The 16,994-nt window shown below is 49.8% G+C and overlaps 1 protein-coding gene across 5 annotated transcripts in view; it reads right to left on the bottom strand.

The window, feature by feature from the left end:
- Positions 1-16,994, bottom strand: part of PIK3R6 (phosphoinositide-3-kinase regulatory subunit 6) — a 53,567-nt gene that overhangs the window by 6,967 nt on the left and 29,606 nt on the right. For 3 of the 5 annotated variants that reach the window (XM_046677457.1, XM_046677460.1, XM_046677461.1), the window contains 9 exons: positions 15,287-15,376; positions 13,678-14,101; positions 13,241-13,319; positions 12,376-12,498; positions 9,397-9,507; positions 4,264-4,354; positions 3,907-3,977; positions 3,349-3,439; positions 2,678-2,793 (listed from right to left, as the gene is read on the bottom strand). In XM_046677457.1, the coding sequence (XP_046533413.1) occupies positions 2,678-2,793; positions 3,349-3,439; positions 3,907-3,977; positions 4,264-4,354; positions 9,397-9,507; positions 12,376-12,498; positions 13,241-13,319; positions 13,678-14,101; positions 15,287-15,376 (1,196 nt within the window). The remainder of the gene's footprint in view (positions 1-2,677; positions 2,794-3,348; positions 3,440-3,906; positions 3,978-4,263; positions 4,355-9,396; positions 9,508-12,375; positions 12,499-13,240; positions 13,320-13,677; positions 14,102-15,286; positions 15,377-16,994) is intronic. The other 2 variants (XM_046677458.1, XM_046677459.1) reach the window with 2 other exon arrangements.

Raw genomic sequence — 16,994 nt, 5'->3', positions numbered from 1 at the left:
AAAAAAGGTGGGGGGAGAGATCTAATCAAGTGAACAGAAAACAGGAATTCAGAGGAAATAGATGCACTGCAGGGAGCAGAAGAAAATTCCCAATAAACCATAATTAATATCTTCAGAGAGATAAAAGAAGATACTGGATCAATGAAGCAAGAACAGAATGCTATTAAAAATGAATAACCAGAAAACAAGAAAGAATTCTTGAAGTTTAAACATTCAATAAATGAATTTGGAGAAAAATCCCAAAACTTGAAGAAAAGAAAGGGAAGGACAGCAGGAGAGAAAAGACTAGAAAGTTAGACTCTCACTCTTGGAGGCCTAACACCTGACTGTCTGTAGTTCCAGAAAGAGACAGCAGAGAAATAAAGGGAAGGAAATAGTTTTTAAAGTTACATTAAAAAAAATCTCAGAACCAAAGGATTGCATTTCCAGACTGAGAATATCCTTCAAAGGTCCAAAATTGTGAATGAAAAAGTCACTAAGGCATATTCTTGTGACTTTTGAGAGCCCTCTGTGAAATTAAGTACGTATGTGACAAATAAGGGGCTGGTGTTCTCATCAAATAGGGACACCACGACATTAATATAGGATGAGAATATAGACGGGAAATACACAAACGAAGAAATAGAAGTTATCAATAAATACAATAAATTCTTCAACTTCAGTAATTGGTAATGAAATGAATACAAATTGAAATAATGAAAACTTTGACAATCCAATTTGCAAAGATGAAACAATTAGTCAATGTGCTAATTGTGCAGCGAAACCGGCACTTAAACACCACGGTGAGAGTGGAATTTGGTATAGACTTTCTGGAGGGCAATTTGACAAAACATATAAAAAATCCTAAAATATGGATGCATTTGACTGAGAGATATCACTTCTAGGCATTTTTTTAAAAAGGCATAACCATGATTTTTAGCACATATTTATCCCTAGGTATGTTCCTCACAGTATTGCTTATAGTAGTGAAAAATGAGAACTTACTTAAATGTATTATAAGAAATCAATTAAATAATTACACAGGCATATGCAGCCGTCATTTATTAAGTATTGAATGAAATATATTTCGTGACATAAACAAGGTCCTGCCAAGGCATATTCACAATGCCTTAGTATATTTTTGAGTGCAAACATCAAGTTACAGATCAGTATGTATGTAGCTATCAATTAGGTAAAAAAATTTAGAAAAAAGGCTGCCTCAAAATGTTAACAGTTGGGGCTGGCCCCATGGCTGAGTGGTTAAGTTCGCGTGCTCCGGTTCGGCGGCCTAGGGTTCGGATCCTGGGTGCGGACATGGCACCGCTCGTTAGGCCATGTTGAGGTGGCGTCCCACATGCCACAACTAGAAGGACCCACAACTAAAATATACAACTATGTACTGGGGGGGATTTGGGGAGAAAAAAGCAGAAAAAAGAAAAAAAAGAAGGTTAGCAACAGTTGTTAGTTCAGGTGCCAATCTTTAAAAAAAGAAAACAAAAAAGTTAACAGTCATCCTCTCTGGGTGATGGGATTGCTAGTGGATTTACTTCTTCATGCTTTTTTGTAATTCCCAAAATAAATAACTAAACTTTTGTTTATAGGTTAAAACATTATTTTTAAAAGGGTGGATAAAGAAATATAAGGACTAAAAAGTGACCTTTGGTCTTAGTGACATGGAGGTGACTTTGCCACAGTGGGGTGGGCTGTGATGGTAGTGGGTAGGACAGTCATTGGCTACGGACTGGAAACTCTTCTAGAAGGGTTTTCAAGAAGCTTGACTGAGAAGGGAAAGAAGGAGATACAGTGGTGGCTAGAGGGGTAGCTGGGTCATGGTGGAGATTTTTCTTTCTAGGATGGAAAGGACCTGAGCAAGTTTATAGGCTAAGAAGAAGGAGCAGTAGGGAAAGGGAGGGCAAAGCCGGAGAAAAGAGAACTGAAAGCAGCTGCAGAAGAGCCCAGAGGAGATGGAAGGGAAGAGGGGTGAGTGATGCCCACGATCTGGTTGAGGTGGGAGGTCATAGGTTTGCTGTGGCTCTAACTACATGGATGTAGTATTTATTCCAGAAGCTCTCAGCAACCTGAGCATACAGACAGAGTAGGTGGCTTGATCTGAAGTGAGTGTCTGCCTGGTGGATGGTATGGGGGAGTTGAGGGTGTCTGAGTACAGGGTTCAGGTGTAACATGGGACCCAAGGACCAGCTGAGAAGAGAAGTGAAGTCTGGAGAGGCCATCAGATAGGGAGAAAATGGCTGGGCCCTATGTCTGTATCAGTAAGGGAATCTAGATCAATAGTTACCAATAAGGGCAAAGGGAAAGGGCAGCAGTGGGGGCCGTGAGGCTGAAAGAGCTGGTTTGATTTGGTCAAAGGCTGGGCTCTTGTTTAGGGGTCTGGCTGCTGTGTAGAGCAGGGGGATGACAACATGCACGCATTTTGTAGTTAGCTGGGTGTCTTAGGTCCTCAGACGGCCAGTAAGTAGAGGGCAGAGCTTACTTCATAGTGCCTTACTTATGCCAGTTGGTGCTCCATATTTCAAACAGATTGATTGGAAAGCAGATTCTTCTTCAATCACAAAGGCCCACTTCAATAGCAAAGGCTCTGAACGGCTCTGAAATCCCTTTCTCTGAACACCCTCCCCGCTGGGCTCCCAGCCACCTGCCTGTTTGAATATCCCCAGTTCCCGTTCTAGCCAGTACTTACAGAGAAGGACCTTCCTGCCAAGTTGGAGGTCTTGACAACCTCTGTCACGCTGACGTTCAGGCATGTGTGGTCTGGAAGGGAAGCAGCAGTTGGGGGGCAGTGGGTGGGCCCTGAAACTGGGAGGAATGAGATGGGGGGTGGGCGGCTGTGAATGGACCTCCAGGGAAGTAGAGGAATTGGAGATTCTAGGTCCTAAGAAGACCTCCATGGACCCACCCAATTTTAATCCCTGCCCATGCCTGTTCAGCCCCCACTTCCTGACTCCACCTTGGTCCTAGCCAAGTTCCCTCCTGATCATCTACCTCCCTTCCCTGGTGAATCCACAAAGTTTTTGCATCCTCAGGCATAGCAGGCATCACCAATCTCAATCCCTTTCTTCACTTCCTTCTGAACCCCTTTTTCAATGGAAGAAAGTTATGTTGAAGTTCCCCACAGCTACTAGGCATGCTAAGAATGGAAGGAACACCTGGCCCAGGAGGTTACCCAGGAGGTTATCTATAGCAGAGGCACCAAGGAGGTGTAGGAGGGCGCTGGTCCCAACAGGTTGAGAGCGTTTTCTTGACTTTCATAATAGTGCATAATGTGTCAAGAATCATTATTGTGTGACTGCTACCAAGCTTTCTTGTTCTTGTCCTTCTCTCTCTGTCTGCTCTGCTTTCCCAGCTCCTCACCTTCAGTGTCACTGCCTGGAAGGGCCTTCAGGACCAGCCCAGTGGCCCGCAGGGAAACGGTGACCTCTTGGGCCCGGTGGCTGAGCAGGGCCTGGAAAGGAGGATGCAGGCACAGAGGGGGGTCCTCAGGACTACCCTGTCCCCATGCATCCTCACATCAACAGTCTCGCTTCCAATCCCTGCCCCAAGAGTCTTGTCTGTGTCATTAATGTCCAACAAGGGGCTAGGGGACAAAGCCTTAGAGCATTAGCCCCAGGGGGTATGTTTAGCCTTCTAGACCCAAAGGACGACATCTCCAATGCATCTGGTCAGCTAGTGACGAAGGTATTTTTGAGCTGAGGGACAGCCCCTTTGTTCCTTAAATCAGATCCCCTCTTCATCTACATGTAAGGCCACGCATAACCCTCCCATCCCTGCAAAACTCTCCAAAGGTTGGGAAACTGGGGGCAGTGTCAAGAAAAGGGCAGAAATTTCCTCTGGCTTTGTCTGCTTCCCCCGCCAAATGTCCCTGACACCTGCTTCCAGCTGTACCTCCTGACCACGCCCATGCCCACTGACCTTCTGGTAGCAGATGGAGAGCTCAGCCCCTGGGCCCTCAGCCACGCCTTTCCTCCTGGGTGAAAAACCATCTGGGGGATGACGAGAATTGGTGAAGGTGGGAGGTGCCCATCGCTCCCCACCCGGCTTCCCTACCTCACTGAGCTGGTAGCTAAGCTGAGGAATTTTCACAGCATCTCTCCCTGGATGGAAAGGCAGCACCCCTGAGGTGAGCCTGGAGGGAGCCAAGGGCACCCTGGTACTCAGCAGAGATGGGATGGAGGGATCATTAGATGAGAAGTGGGAGGATGTCCTGGAAATGGGGCTTGAGGAAGCTGAGTCAGGGTGAGCTTTGCAAAAGGGGGAGCAGATGCTCACCTTTGGGGAGTTTGGAGTCTTGGATCTTCACCGTCAGTTCAGTGAGGAAAATGTCCTCTGGAGGGTCTTGGCTCAGGTCACCGAAGAAGATCTGGAGGGAGGGGAGGACAAAGGAGGTTTGGAGAAAGCTGACTGTCTGCCAGAGGCAGCTCCCCCTTTGAACCCCTGAGCCCAAGGATGAAGATGGTTGGGGAGCGTCCAGAAGCAGGGCAGGGCTCCTCCCATCCCTTCTGCTAAGGCTAGATTCTGAGCTGCATCCATTGATTATCTGGGTCTGACTTTGTCCATTTCTACAGAAATATAATATATGTATAAACAGTAGAATAAACTATTATTGAAACCCAAACTGCCTGTAACTACTACTGTCTAAATGGGGAGGGCAGGAGCAGGGCACAAAATTCACATGGAGGGGTAAAAAAATCTCTTGTAGACACCAGTAGGGGAGGATGAAAGGGTGAGGGCCAGAGAGGAGAACTTGACAGTCCTCGACAGGCACAGAGAAGCCTGGGGCCGGGGGAGGGAAGGGCTAGGGAGAGCTGACTGCTCTCGTGAGATCCAGGGGAAATTTGGGGGGAGGAATGGCTCCCGAAGGAAGAGGGGCAGAGAAACGGGGAGAGGCAAGGTGTGGGCAGGGTGGGGCGAGAGAGAGGATGTCGGAACAACAGGGAAGAGTGGCCACAGGATTTTTGAAAACAGGGATGGAGAGAGAGAAAAGTGGCCTCAGAAAGCTGGGTGCTGGCCTGGCACTCACAGCGAGGCCTTCGTGTTCTCCTGTTGCCTGTGAACAGTTTCACAGACCCCAACACTGTTAGGCAAGGTCACTTGGTGACCGAGATGGGTCAAGACAGAAACCTGACCACGCCACAGTTACATCCAAACACAGGCAAAAATGCGAACACCGTGCAGGCCACACCCTCTACTCTTCTATCCCCGCAAATACGAGCAACTGATGCGCCTCAGAATCAAAGGATTATGGTGAGAGTACTGAGATGCCCAGTTGTAGAATGACTTCTACTTCCTGACAGCATCTGATCCAGAGCGAAGTCCTGCTTTTTGGAACCATCCCCCAAATCACCCAACATAAGCCCAAATCCTATAACAGGTTCTTTCTAACAGCCTCTTGCTGAGATGCCTCATGGTGCTCCATGGTGTGCGCTCCCCTCACTGCAGCAAGTCGGCAAACCCAGCTCTGTCCACACACAGGTGTGCTCTGGGGCCTTTGGCCAAAGGGCACCGATGGATGACGAATCTTCGATTTCAAGTTATTTGCATTGCTGAGATGTTTACTCCCTTCACCAGCCTCAGAGGTTTTTTCCATTTGTTTGTTTTGTGTTGCTTTGGTTTGTATTTTGGAAATCAAGAAAAAGGCCTAAATCCCTTATTTAGGTCAAAACAGGGAAGGCGATAAAGAAAAGACCTATCACAGGTGCAGAGTGAAGAACAAGAATTCAGTGAGACAGGAGGCTGGAGGCGAGGCGCCGTGAGGAACAGGCCCCCAGGCGCTCACAGAAATCTCAGGGGGACTGGGTCTCCCCTACAACGTGGACTGGGGAGTCAAGCAAATATTCGTTAGACTTTTACTAGCAGGGTGACCCCAAGTGAATTCCGGGATCACTTATCTATGTCCAAGTCTATATCGCAGAGGTTTGCTGCGGGAATATGAGTGGGTTGGGTCTCTGGGTGAACAGGAGCACAAAGGCATGAAGGAACAAGGGTTGGAGACCCGGGGGGGCTCGAGTCCCTTTTGTTGAGACCTTATTCTGCACTGGACCCTCTGGCAGGCACTTGACACACACGATCTCATTTATCCCTCACAGAAACCCTCGGAGGTGAGATCTCAGCCTCATCATAGGGATCTGGAAACCGAGGCTTGGGGTGTTAAGCAACTTGCCCAGGGTCACAGGCAGCAAAGCTGGGGCTTTAATGCGAGTTCTCAAGGACGGGAATCCTTCGTGGGCTCACCTCCTGGCCCTCGTCTCCCCCATCTCTTTACTATATCTTTCTACTCATCTGAATTCTCACAAAAACCCTAAGGTAGGTGAAGATTACTATTCCCATTTTAAAGACGGGGAAAATTAATTGTAGAGAGAGAGGTGGAGCCCATGATCACGCAGCCAGCAAGCAAAGCCATGCACTTTTTATAATCCCACATTGCCTCTAACTCCACACGCACTCCTCCTGGCTGGTCCTTCAGTACCACGTCGACTGGTCCTCCGATTTACACACACACTACTTATTGTGTTAATAGCAGGAGATTCAAAGATGAACAAAGTACAGTCCCTTATCTCAAGGGACTCACAGTTTTGGCGGGGACTGACAAATGTCTGCAGGTATATGGTAGGTACAGTGGTAGACGAGATGCCAGAGCTGTGCCCAGAGCATCATGAAGTCACAGAGGAGAAGTACCACTCTGGGTGGGAGGTGAGAGGACCAGAGGTGAGGCAGTTTTGCTGGAGGATGTGAGGAGGTGAGGTGGGGGAAAGGTGGGCGTTCCAGGTTAGGGCACAGCATGAGCCAAGGCTTGGAGGTGGCAACATCAGGGCATGTGTGGAAAACGAAGACAGAATGAAGGGGCAAAGAAGCATCTCTGAACGTGACAGAGAAGGGAGGGAGGTCAGAAAGGTGAGAGGAGAACCAGGAGAGAGGGTCACAGAAGTGAAGGGCAGGTGGGCTTCACGAAGGGGGAGATGCGGGCCTTGATTCTTGTAATTGTGACACAGACTTAGATGTCTTACATTGAATTGTATACACAAAGGAAAAAAGTGTAGGTCCACAGTGTCCAGTGCAGTAGGGGGCCCAGTAAGAAAGGACAGAAGGACATCCTTCGGGCCTGGCAATTTGGAGGTCACTGGCAAGAATGGTTTTAGAAGAGCCAGACCGCCACGGTTTGGGGATCAAGTGAGACATAAGGAATGGCCATGGTGAATCAGACCGTCTGACCCCACACCTCCGGCTCCGGGTGGACATGTGACCCATCTCCTTGGTCACAGTGACGGGTATAGGGCTAAGCACTTGCCTTAATCCTGGGACTTTTGCTGCAACTATTGGAAAAGGGAAGGCCTCTTTTCACTGGGGTTGCTAAGCTAGAAAAATGTGGACCTGGAACTGTTGGGGTGGTCTTGTCACCAAGATGAGAGACAAAGCGAGCGAGAGAGGGGCGGTGCTGACGACACTGTTTGAGCTCTCAAATCCAAATTTTCTGAAGCCACATCAACCCTGCACTTCTCAGCAATGTGACCCAACAGATTTTCTCCTTTTCTTGAACCGATTTTTAAGATTTCTGTTACTTGCAACTAAAAGAGTCTTCCCCAATACAAAACTGGAACTCGGAGTGGAACTTTGTAAGTGAAGAGGACAAAATGAGGAAGTGACCGAGTCCAAGCAGGTGGAGGGCAGTGAGGATCCGTCCACCTCTGGCTGGACATTTGGGAATCTCCACTGTACAGCAGCGCTGCCCGCCATCCCTCAGGACTCAGACCCTGTGCCTGCTGAGGCCGGGGCTTCAAGGAGCTACATAGAATAAAGCCAGGATGTAGGTGTGTGTTGGCCACTTCCTGTGGTCTGCAGTAAGGGTCACTAAGAAAGCGACAATGGTCAGTAGAAGCCAAATTGCCAGGCCCGAAGGATGTCCTTCTGTCCTTTCTTACTGGGCCCCCTACTGCACTGGACACTGTGGACCACTACACTTTTTTCCTTTGTGTATACAATTCAATGTAAGACATCTAAGTCTGTGTCACAATTACAAGAATCAAGGCCCGCATCTCCCCCTTCGTGAAGCCCACCTGCCCTTCACTTCTGTGACCCTCTCTCCTGGTTCTCCTCTCACCTTTCTTAGAGCAGAGAGGGGAGAAAGCCTTCCAGGAGCCGTCCTTTCTGCCTGTATCAGCTGACAAGAGCTGGCTAATCTTGGGAACTAAAGGATTTAAGGAGCCGAGTTCCCTGCCACCATTCAATGCCAGTAAAGGGATGGAGCTTGAAAACAGGTAGGAGACAAGACTGAGACCTGGAAAAAGTCTGCCCCTCGGGACCTCCCCTCCCAAGACCCATGACTATGCACACCCTCAAAAGGAAAATAAATGGAAGCCTCACCGTCTGGAAAGGTTGTTTTGTTTGTTTTAGGTTATAAAGACAGAATGAAGGGGAAAAAGAAGGGGGGGGAGGAGGTCCAGGAGGAGGTGGTAGCAGATGGGCGAAGGGCACAGATGGAGGGGTTTCTCCTGAATGCAGGCAGTCCACACGCACTGGTAAAGAATGTGACAACGTGAATGGTTGTGGATGCATTTCTAGGTGTGGACAGAAGTCTGGGGAGACCAATGGCCGCCATTATTTTTTCAGTGGAGTGGGTGGAAAAGTCATGGGCTGAAAGTGAAGAACTTGAGGAAGGTGGTAAAAATTTTAACAGCCATTGTTCCGGGGGAAGAGGGAGCTTGCCAAGAGAGCGCTGTGGGCCCAGCTGAGGCTGGACACCATGAATGTGTAGGGACGTCAAGCCAAAGGGCTTTGGATTTTTTTCCAGGCGGTGCTCAGAAGCTTGTGTTTAGCACAAGGTAAGGTGCACTGCAGCACTGCTCTGGGTGTGGGTTTTGCTGGGAGGGGAGACAGCAGGGAAGGGATGCTGAGGGAGTGAGGGGTGAGGAGAGAGAGCGAGTCAGATTGGCAGGAAGGAGAGGGAGGCAGCAGGCAGCTGATGGGCACTAAGAAAATGGAAGGCCCTGCAGGTCTCTATGAGGTCAACCAGAGGTGTGGGGGGAGAGGTGAGGGAGCCTGGGAGGGATAGGAGTTTGTGATCAGAGACTAGAAAAGCAGAGATTAAGGTTTCTGAGGTAAAGCAATTCCTGGTGATAACGTCCATACCAGCCTATCTCCAATTCTCAATCCTCCGTAGGGATCAAAGACCAAGGAGAATCCTTCCCCAGGAAGATCTGCTTCTGCCTGGACTTGAGGTCTTAGAAGTCAATAATGATCTCACTCACCCAGACATTAAGAAGGTAAAGTTAACAACAAGAGTGTCGGGGTGATGACTTTATGACTTGCACCCTAGTAACTCGTGTCTCCCCAGGGTATTTAGGTTGTGGGGTCCTGGGCTCCAGTAGGCTGACACGGGATCCTTGGAGTCCCAGGTGGGGAGCTTACCTTGACCGTGTAGATCTGGAAATAGATGGGTTGGGTGCCCATGCGAACATAGTAGGTGATGACATCCAGGATGAAGGGGTCCACGGTCCTGGATGAGCCAAGGGAGGGAGGCTGTGAGGGAGACAGAGAATGTCTTCAGCCACCTTCCTCCATGTTGCTGTGGGAGGTACCACTTTCTCCATAGAGAAGCTCCCACTCCCCCACATACCCTCTGTGATGCACTAACCCAGCTGGTCCTTCAGCATCGTCCAAGCCTTTCCTATCACCCAGCTGCCACTCCTAGTCAAATCCAAAACCTATCCAAAGCCCCATCTCCCCAGGCATTTCAAGTGCCCAAAGACATATTGGTCACTGCTATGTGTAAGGCACGTGCTGGGTGCTTGGAGTAGACAAGATGCTTGAGATTTAACTAACGAGGAGAGAGTCTGGACTGGGTTCTGGGTTTGGTGTAGCTACTCACCAGCCAGGTAACCTTGGGCATGAGAGTTTGAACTAGATGATCTGATGTTCTCTTTCAGTTCTTATGGTATCTGAATATATTAATAAACTAATTAATGTTTACATCTTATTGGAAAATGACTAGTGCCATGTCCTATAGACTTCCCCATATGATTATAAAGCAAAATGATAGGGGTTTTTTTAGATAAATAGAACAGAACATCTACAAAGAATCTGATAGTATTCAGAGTCGGAAAGAAGCTCAGAGCTTATCTCATCCATCTCATATCTGATCCTATAATACCTCTTCTAATTCTCACGTCTGGCCTATTGAAATATTGTGCCCCTCAGAAAGGTCACACTGAGGAACTAGGAGCTTATTCTAATAATGCTGTCATTGCTTACACTGTTTCCAGTCTCTTCATGTGGAAGCTGCTTTTGGAGTAAGTGTAAGGGCCATATGAATTGTTAAGTATAAGGGAAAAGTGAGCATGGAGAAACCAAAATCCTACATGTGTCCTGGTAGGGGAAAAAAGCTACTAACAAAGGATCATAAATGAGACCTGCATCCGATGTTCCTCCTGTGATATTGTCGAAGTCGAGGAAAAGGTTTTTTAATACCCAGCTAAACAGTCTTTCACATATATGCAAAGATACTTTCAGATAAGCAATAATTCAGAAAACATGCCTCCCTCCAATATCTTACTAGAATAAAAGATCTAAGAAGGCATCCCAATCAATCAGGCAATAAAGCAACGTGGAGATCTCAGTGAAGTGGCAAGTTAGAAAATAACAAGTGAAAATTGACAAGTTCCTTTTAAACTAGCAGCAACTACTACCCAAATATTATGGGAGAAAGACACCATCCACAACTGCAAGAAAAAACTGTCAAACATGTGGAATAAATTTAGCAAGAAATGCATAAAAGCTTCATGATGAAAACTGTATGACTATCCTGAGGGATATACAAGAAGACGTTAATAAATGAAGAGCTACGCTTGCTTCCAGAGGAGGTACCTTAATACACTAAAGATGCTAATTCTTCTCCAAATTTCAATCAAAATCCCAATGGGATTTAAAAAAAAACTCGACAATGAAATTCTAAAGTTTATCTGGAAAGATAGATAAACAAGCATAGTCTGAAAAGTTTTGAAGAAGAAAAGTAATGGGGTAGGCTTACTCTGCCAGACATTAAAGTATAAAAGCACTCATTTGTACAGAAATGAATAGATAAATGAGAAAGAATAGGTATCCGGAAATAAATTCAAGCAGATGTAAGAATTTAGTAAATGATAAAAGTGGCAATTCAAATTGATGGGGTAAGACAGTTTGTGCAATAAATAGCTTTAGGACAACTGGCTAAACATTTGGAAAGAAATAAAATTCCATACTTCACACTAAACACTGAAATTAATTGCAGGTAGTTTCTTTAAGTATAAAAATTGAGACATTAAAAGGTTAGGTGAGGGGCTGGCCCCGTGGCCGAGTGGTTAAGTTCGCGCGCTCCGCTGCAGGCGGCCCAGTGTTTCGTCGGTTCGAATCCTGGGCGCGGACATGGCACTGCTCGTCAGACCACGCTGAGGCAGCATCCCACATGCCACAACTAGAGGAACCCGCAACGAAGAATACACAACTATGTACCGGGGGGCTTTGGGGAGAAAAAGGAAAAAATAAAATCTTAAAAAAAAAAAAAGGGTTAGGTGAATTACTGGTGAAAATTTATTTAATCTTGGATATAATTTAATCAGTGGAGAAGGCTTTTCAAAGCATGAGTCCAAAGGCAGAAATGATACAGAATAAAAGTGCTATCCACGTATTGCTACATAAAAATATTAAACTTCTATAAGTCAAAAAAACCTACTAAAAAACTGAAAGGCAAATAACGAAGTGGAGAAAAATATCTACAACACATATGACAGCGAAAAGGGTAAGATTCTCTTAATGTGTAAAGACCATTTCAAATCGTAAAAGATGACTTCCCTCCCCCACAGGCCGAGGTTAGGGGTGGTACTCTGGTTTGTGGTGAGGATGACGTGTCTGGAATCAAGCTGCCTGGTTCCAAGTGGGACTCCACTACCGATTTTGTTACTTTGGGCAAGTTCCTCCTCTCTTTGTGACTCAGCTGGATCTGTAAAATGGGTGTATGGCAACAGGTGCACCTGCCGACAAGGGGACCTCCTTGGTTGGGCGGCTGCACGTGAGTGCCTAGACAGTGCCTGGCATGTGGAAGTGCTCAGGAAGCATTAGCTATAACAATCACAGAGAAATTAGCACAGGAAACTCACAAAGGAAGGAATACAATTGGCCCACACACTTATGAAAGAACGTTCTGCTTCGTCTCTCCCATGGTGGTCCTGTCCAAAGCAGGTGCCCAGTAAGTGTTCCGAGTGAATTCCAACCACTAGCTGCTTAGGGCTCCTCTTCCTGCCTCACCCCACCTTGTGGCCCCCTGGGCTAACTCTTGAGGTCAGGGGTCAAGGGCAACACCTGGCATGGCCCCCTCCCACATCCCTCCCACCCTCCCTCCCTCGCTGCCCCTACCATCTCTGCCAGCTTGTGGATGGCCGGGCACAGGGTGTTGACGGTGTTCTGGTACCAGGGATCTGCACGGCCCAGGAACGCAGCCAGCTCTCCAAGCTCCGGCTGCCTGGATGCTGCGGGCTTCTGGGGACAAGGGGATGGGACAGAGCCATCAGGCCCTCTCTCTGGCACTCTCCTCCTGGTTAGAGGGCCCCCAGGTACAAGTCCTAGGCAAACTAACTTTGGGAATGTGGTCCAATCACTTAGCCTCTCGAGGCCTCCATTTCGGCTCTGTGTGAAGGCTGTTCTGTTTTATACCTCAGATGAAGCTGGAATACCCCTCACTGAGGGCCACTTGGCAGGGACACTGAAAAATGGTCATCAGCCTTAAAAGGGGAGAGACAAGTATTGCTTTGAATTTAATGCTCCCCAGTGAGAAGCAGAGTGGGCAACAGAAACGAAAGCCAGCAAGTGTGGCTGCATCTCCCCCAACAGATCAATGGGCTCCCACCGCCTGAAGTGTCCTTTTATGTGACCCTAGGAAGCATGCTGTGTGTGCGTGTGTGTGAGCCCCTGTTTGAGGAGAGGCTTGCAATTAATTCCATTAGAAAAGCAAAACAAGAACCAGCCATGGGCAGGCTGCCACAGCGAGAGAACATCTCTCTGGCCGTGTTCAGCCCACAGCCCGTGTCCATGGCTTCCGGAACGGAAGACCTCTAAGGTTCCTCCTAGCTCCGTGTCCTAGAGAAGGGCGATCCTGGAGCCAGGGGACACGAGGCTGCAGTGTATCCCTGTCCAGCCCCTGACCCAGCCCCCTGCTCCTGACAGCCCCTCCAGGCGGTCCCCCAGTTCTCCCCCTCCCCCCGCCCCGCCCCTGTCCAGCCACCTTAGCCGCCAGCACCGGGATATAGTACAGCTGCAGGCTGAGTCTGGGGGTGAGGCAGAACTTCTGGGTCTCTCGTTTCCTGGCAAAGGGCAGCAGAGCATAGGGGTAAGGGCGGAAGTTTTGGCTTCAAGCACACTTCGTTCCACATCCCAGCTCTGCTATTTAGTATCTCTTGACTTTGGGCAAGTTACCCAGTCTCTCTGAGCCTCTGCTCTCTCGTCTCTCGAACGGGTGCAGTAAAGCAGTGAGGGCAGGGCTCCGTGAAGGCCAAGAACAGGGTGAGGGGCGGGGGACACTGTGCTTCATCCACCCCCAGCCGGCACTGGCCTCTGCCTCCTGACCCTCGCTGACCATTCCCTGATCCTTCACGAGTCCATGCCAGGCCCACCTGTGCCCCCCTCAGCCCCAGCCCCCAGCCGCCCCCCTTGGGGCCCTACCTGAGGCTGTGGTAGGCCTGGGCCAGGCGCCCCAGCATCCTGTCGTCCCCCAGCACCAGCACCCGGGCCGTGTGCAGCCGGGAGACCCCGGGCAGCAGTTCCCCGTCCCCGTCGGGCCTGCCTGTCCTCCGGTGCAGCCCTGGGGGCCCGTCCCAGCCGCCGAGCATTAAGAGGTCCAGGGGCCATGCCCGCTTCTTCATGCCCCCTTTGCGCTGCAGCCCCCCATGCTCCATCTCAGGGCTGCTGGGTGCAAGCAGCTCGTCAGCCCCCAAAGGAAGGTCCCGCTCGATGCCACTGTCAGTGGACAGTACCGACACCCGGGCCAACTCCCGGTCTGGCAGGAGGCCCTGCAGATCCAAAGCCTCCAGGTCAGCACTGAGGCGCATTTGGGATCGTGGGCGCAGGAAGAGCACCAGTTCCTTCCCTGGGATGCAGAGGACAAGGGGACCGTCAGTGTGCAGAGGGTACGTGAGGCTGGCAGGGCCTCACTCAGAGATGTCTGTGGCTCCATGTTTCTCAAACACTGTGTAGCTGAACAGAAGCCCCACAAGATGCTCCACAAAGGAACAGAGGTTCTGTGGCCAACAAAGATTGAGAAACCTGCACTCTCTTTCCACCTCTTGTTGAGTTCCATTAGTAAACATGTTAAAGGCTCTGAGAAGTCCTGCGGTAAAGAAGTCAGCTTAACCCAGTACGTCTGAGTTTAGCTGACCCTGGAGTCCTCTGGTTTGAATTTCCTCATTAGCATCCTCTATTCTCCTACTCCCCATAGCTTCCAGTGGGACACAGATAACAGACCATCAGCTCCTGGAAAACTTCCAGGCTTTTCTAATCCACCTTCACTTCATTTCCCACCAGGACACTGAGGCCCAGAGAGAGAACTGAGTCCATCTAGGGTGGCCCAGCACGTGAAAGGAACCACTTGAACACGGTTCACCAATCCAGCACTTCCCACTGCGCCTCTGTCTCCCCCTCCCTCGAGAAGAGCCGGGGGACAGTGGGACGGGAACATCAGTGTGGACGGCAAGCGTCAGGTGAGGGTGAGTGAGTCTCTCTGGAAGGACCTGTGCTCCATGAACTGTAACTTCTTGTGACTGCTTCCTTCTTGGGGACGTGAATTGTCTGTTGGCATCATCATGGACATGCGGCACTTTAAAGACACGTGAGGCCAGTGGCTAAGGCACTGAGCTACTCTGACACAGAGAACGTGTGTCCTTCTTCTAGATGTGCGAGCAACTCAGGAACAAATAGCACACACAGACACACACATCAGATACACATGCACACACACAGAGACACACACATAGATACACAGAGACACACACACAGATACGCAAGCAGACACACACAGAGACACACACACACACAACAGATACACATGCCACACACACAGAGACACACACACATACATACACAGAACACAGACACACACAGATACATCCACATAGACAAACACACAGATGCACACACAGAGACACAAACAGACACAAACCTATAGACACCCTACATAGACACACAGACACACAAAGACCCCCCAGAAACACACACACACACACGCCACTCTTTCCAGCCAGCTCCCCACGGAGGAAGTCAAAGTCATGTCACTTACAGAGCTGCTCCTCATCCGTCCACAGGTGGAAGGTGATGTAGGGACTGGGCAGAGGGATGCTTGGTGGCCGGTCTTGCAGGGCGTCATGACCTGGGGAAGGAGCAGGCTGTGGAGACCACGAAGGAGAGGGCTGTGGGATTCTCCTCTGCCCTCCCCACCCCCACCCCAGCTCTGGTACGGGGCCTAGAAGGTGTGGCAGAGACCGCCTCCCACCCCTATCAGCTCATCCAGGGCCTGACACTTCCTGATGCTTCAGCTGTCCCCTCCTGCCCAAGAATGCTTGGCAGCTCCCTGTTTCCTGCAAACATCCCAGCTCAGCCTTCGGGGCCCTTCACAAGCCAGCTCACAGTGGCTTTCCCAACCTTTTGTCCCACTGTTGGTCCCTGTCCCCCAGCTTTGGGCTGCAGCCATGCTGCCTGTCGCATTGTTCTGAGATGCCCTGCCCACATCCAGCCTGGGAAAGGGCCTCTGTGTGTCTCAGGGCCTCGCCCAGTGGCTTGCACACAGCAGACACTCAGTTACCATTTGCTCCTGCGGGTGATGCTGAAGAGAGCTCGTGAGCTAGCCGCTAAAGGCAGCAGGAACCGTGCAGTCCGGGGAGAGACAAGGGCCAGCCCCTCCTGCTCTCCTCCTTCTGGAAGCCTTCCTGACCACTCCGGCCTACTGGCCGTTCCTCCCCACAGACCATCTTGGCTGCACAGTGGGTACATCTAACCTGTAGCCTTAGGATTTAACTTAAGGGAGAGCAACCAATGTTCACAGAACTTACTGCTGCCAGGCGCTAATCTCCTCCCCTTGCACACATTGCCATTGTCTCACCACATCCTGCCTGTGACCCTGGGCCACAGGTAATATTATTATCCTCACTTTACAGAGGAGGAGCCAGGGGCACAGACAGGTTAAGTAACTGGCCCAAGGTTACACAGTCAGTGGCTGAGCCAGAATTTGAGCCCAGGCCTCCCGGCTCCAGAGTCCATGCTCTAACCCATGACACTGTGGTCATAGGCACTGTCCCATGCTACTCCTTTAACAGCAGGGGCTCAGTGGGGGTGCTGGTTGGTCATTAAGATGCAGGAGGCAAGTGTCTGGATGTGGCTGGGATGGTGCAGGGGGCCCAGACCGGGTCGTGTCTCATCCATGCAGAGTTACTGCTGTGTTAGCAAGTGGTACCCAAAGGGAGTAAAGCCAGATTTGACCCTGGGGTTTGTCCCAGATTCAGGAGGAGGGAGGCTGCGTGGACAGACATCTCCAGATGTTAATCAGAGGCAGGACAACATACGAAAGCAAAGCGAAAGGATGGAAGACCGAGAAGACGGGGGGAATCTGGAGGCTGGGGCCATCCCACTGCCTCACCCTCCCTTCGGCAGCCTCCACCCTCCCTGGGCTGCCGAGGTCAAGCCCCAGGGCTGGCACCCTGACCTCTGTCCTGGTCTCCAGTCCTTAGGTGCTGTGTACCTATGGGTGACCTGTGTGTTCTGGGACATGCAGGCTGACAAATTCCATGGGTACTTTGGGCGACCACAGAACAGGACACAAATCAGAACAATCCTCCAACAGCCAGGAAATACGTGTTCCAGACACTTCTCTGGGCTCTTTAGGGTTTCCCAATCCACACGGGCTTGTTTCCCATCAGTGCCTGGCACTGTCTTATGAAAACGCAAACAGAAAGCAAGCATGCGGAGTGAAAATCTATGACACCAGATATTAG

Source organism: Equus quagga, chromosome 11 (genome assembly GCF_021613505.1).
Source record: "Equus quagga isolate Etosha38 chromosome 11, UCLA_HA_Equagga_1.0, whole genome shotgun sequence".
Taxonomy (NCBI): domain Eukaryota; kingdom Metazoa; phylum Chordata; class Mammalia; order Perissodactyla; family Equidae; genus Equus; species Equus quagga.
This window is presented reverse-complemented; position numbering and strand designations above follow the sequence as displayed.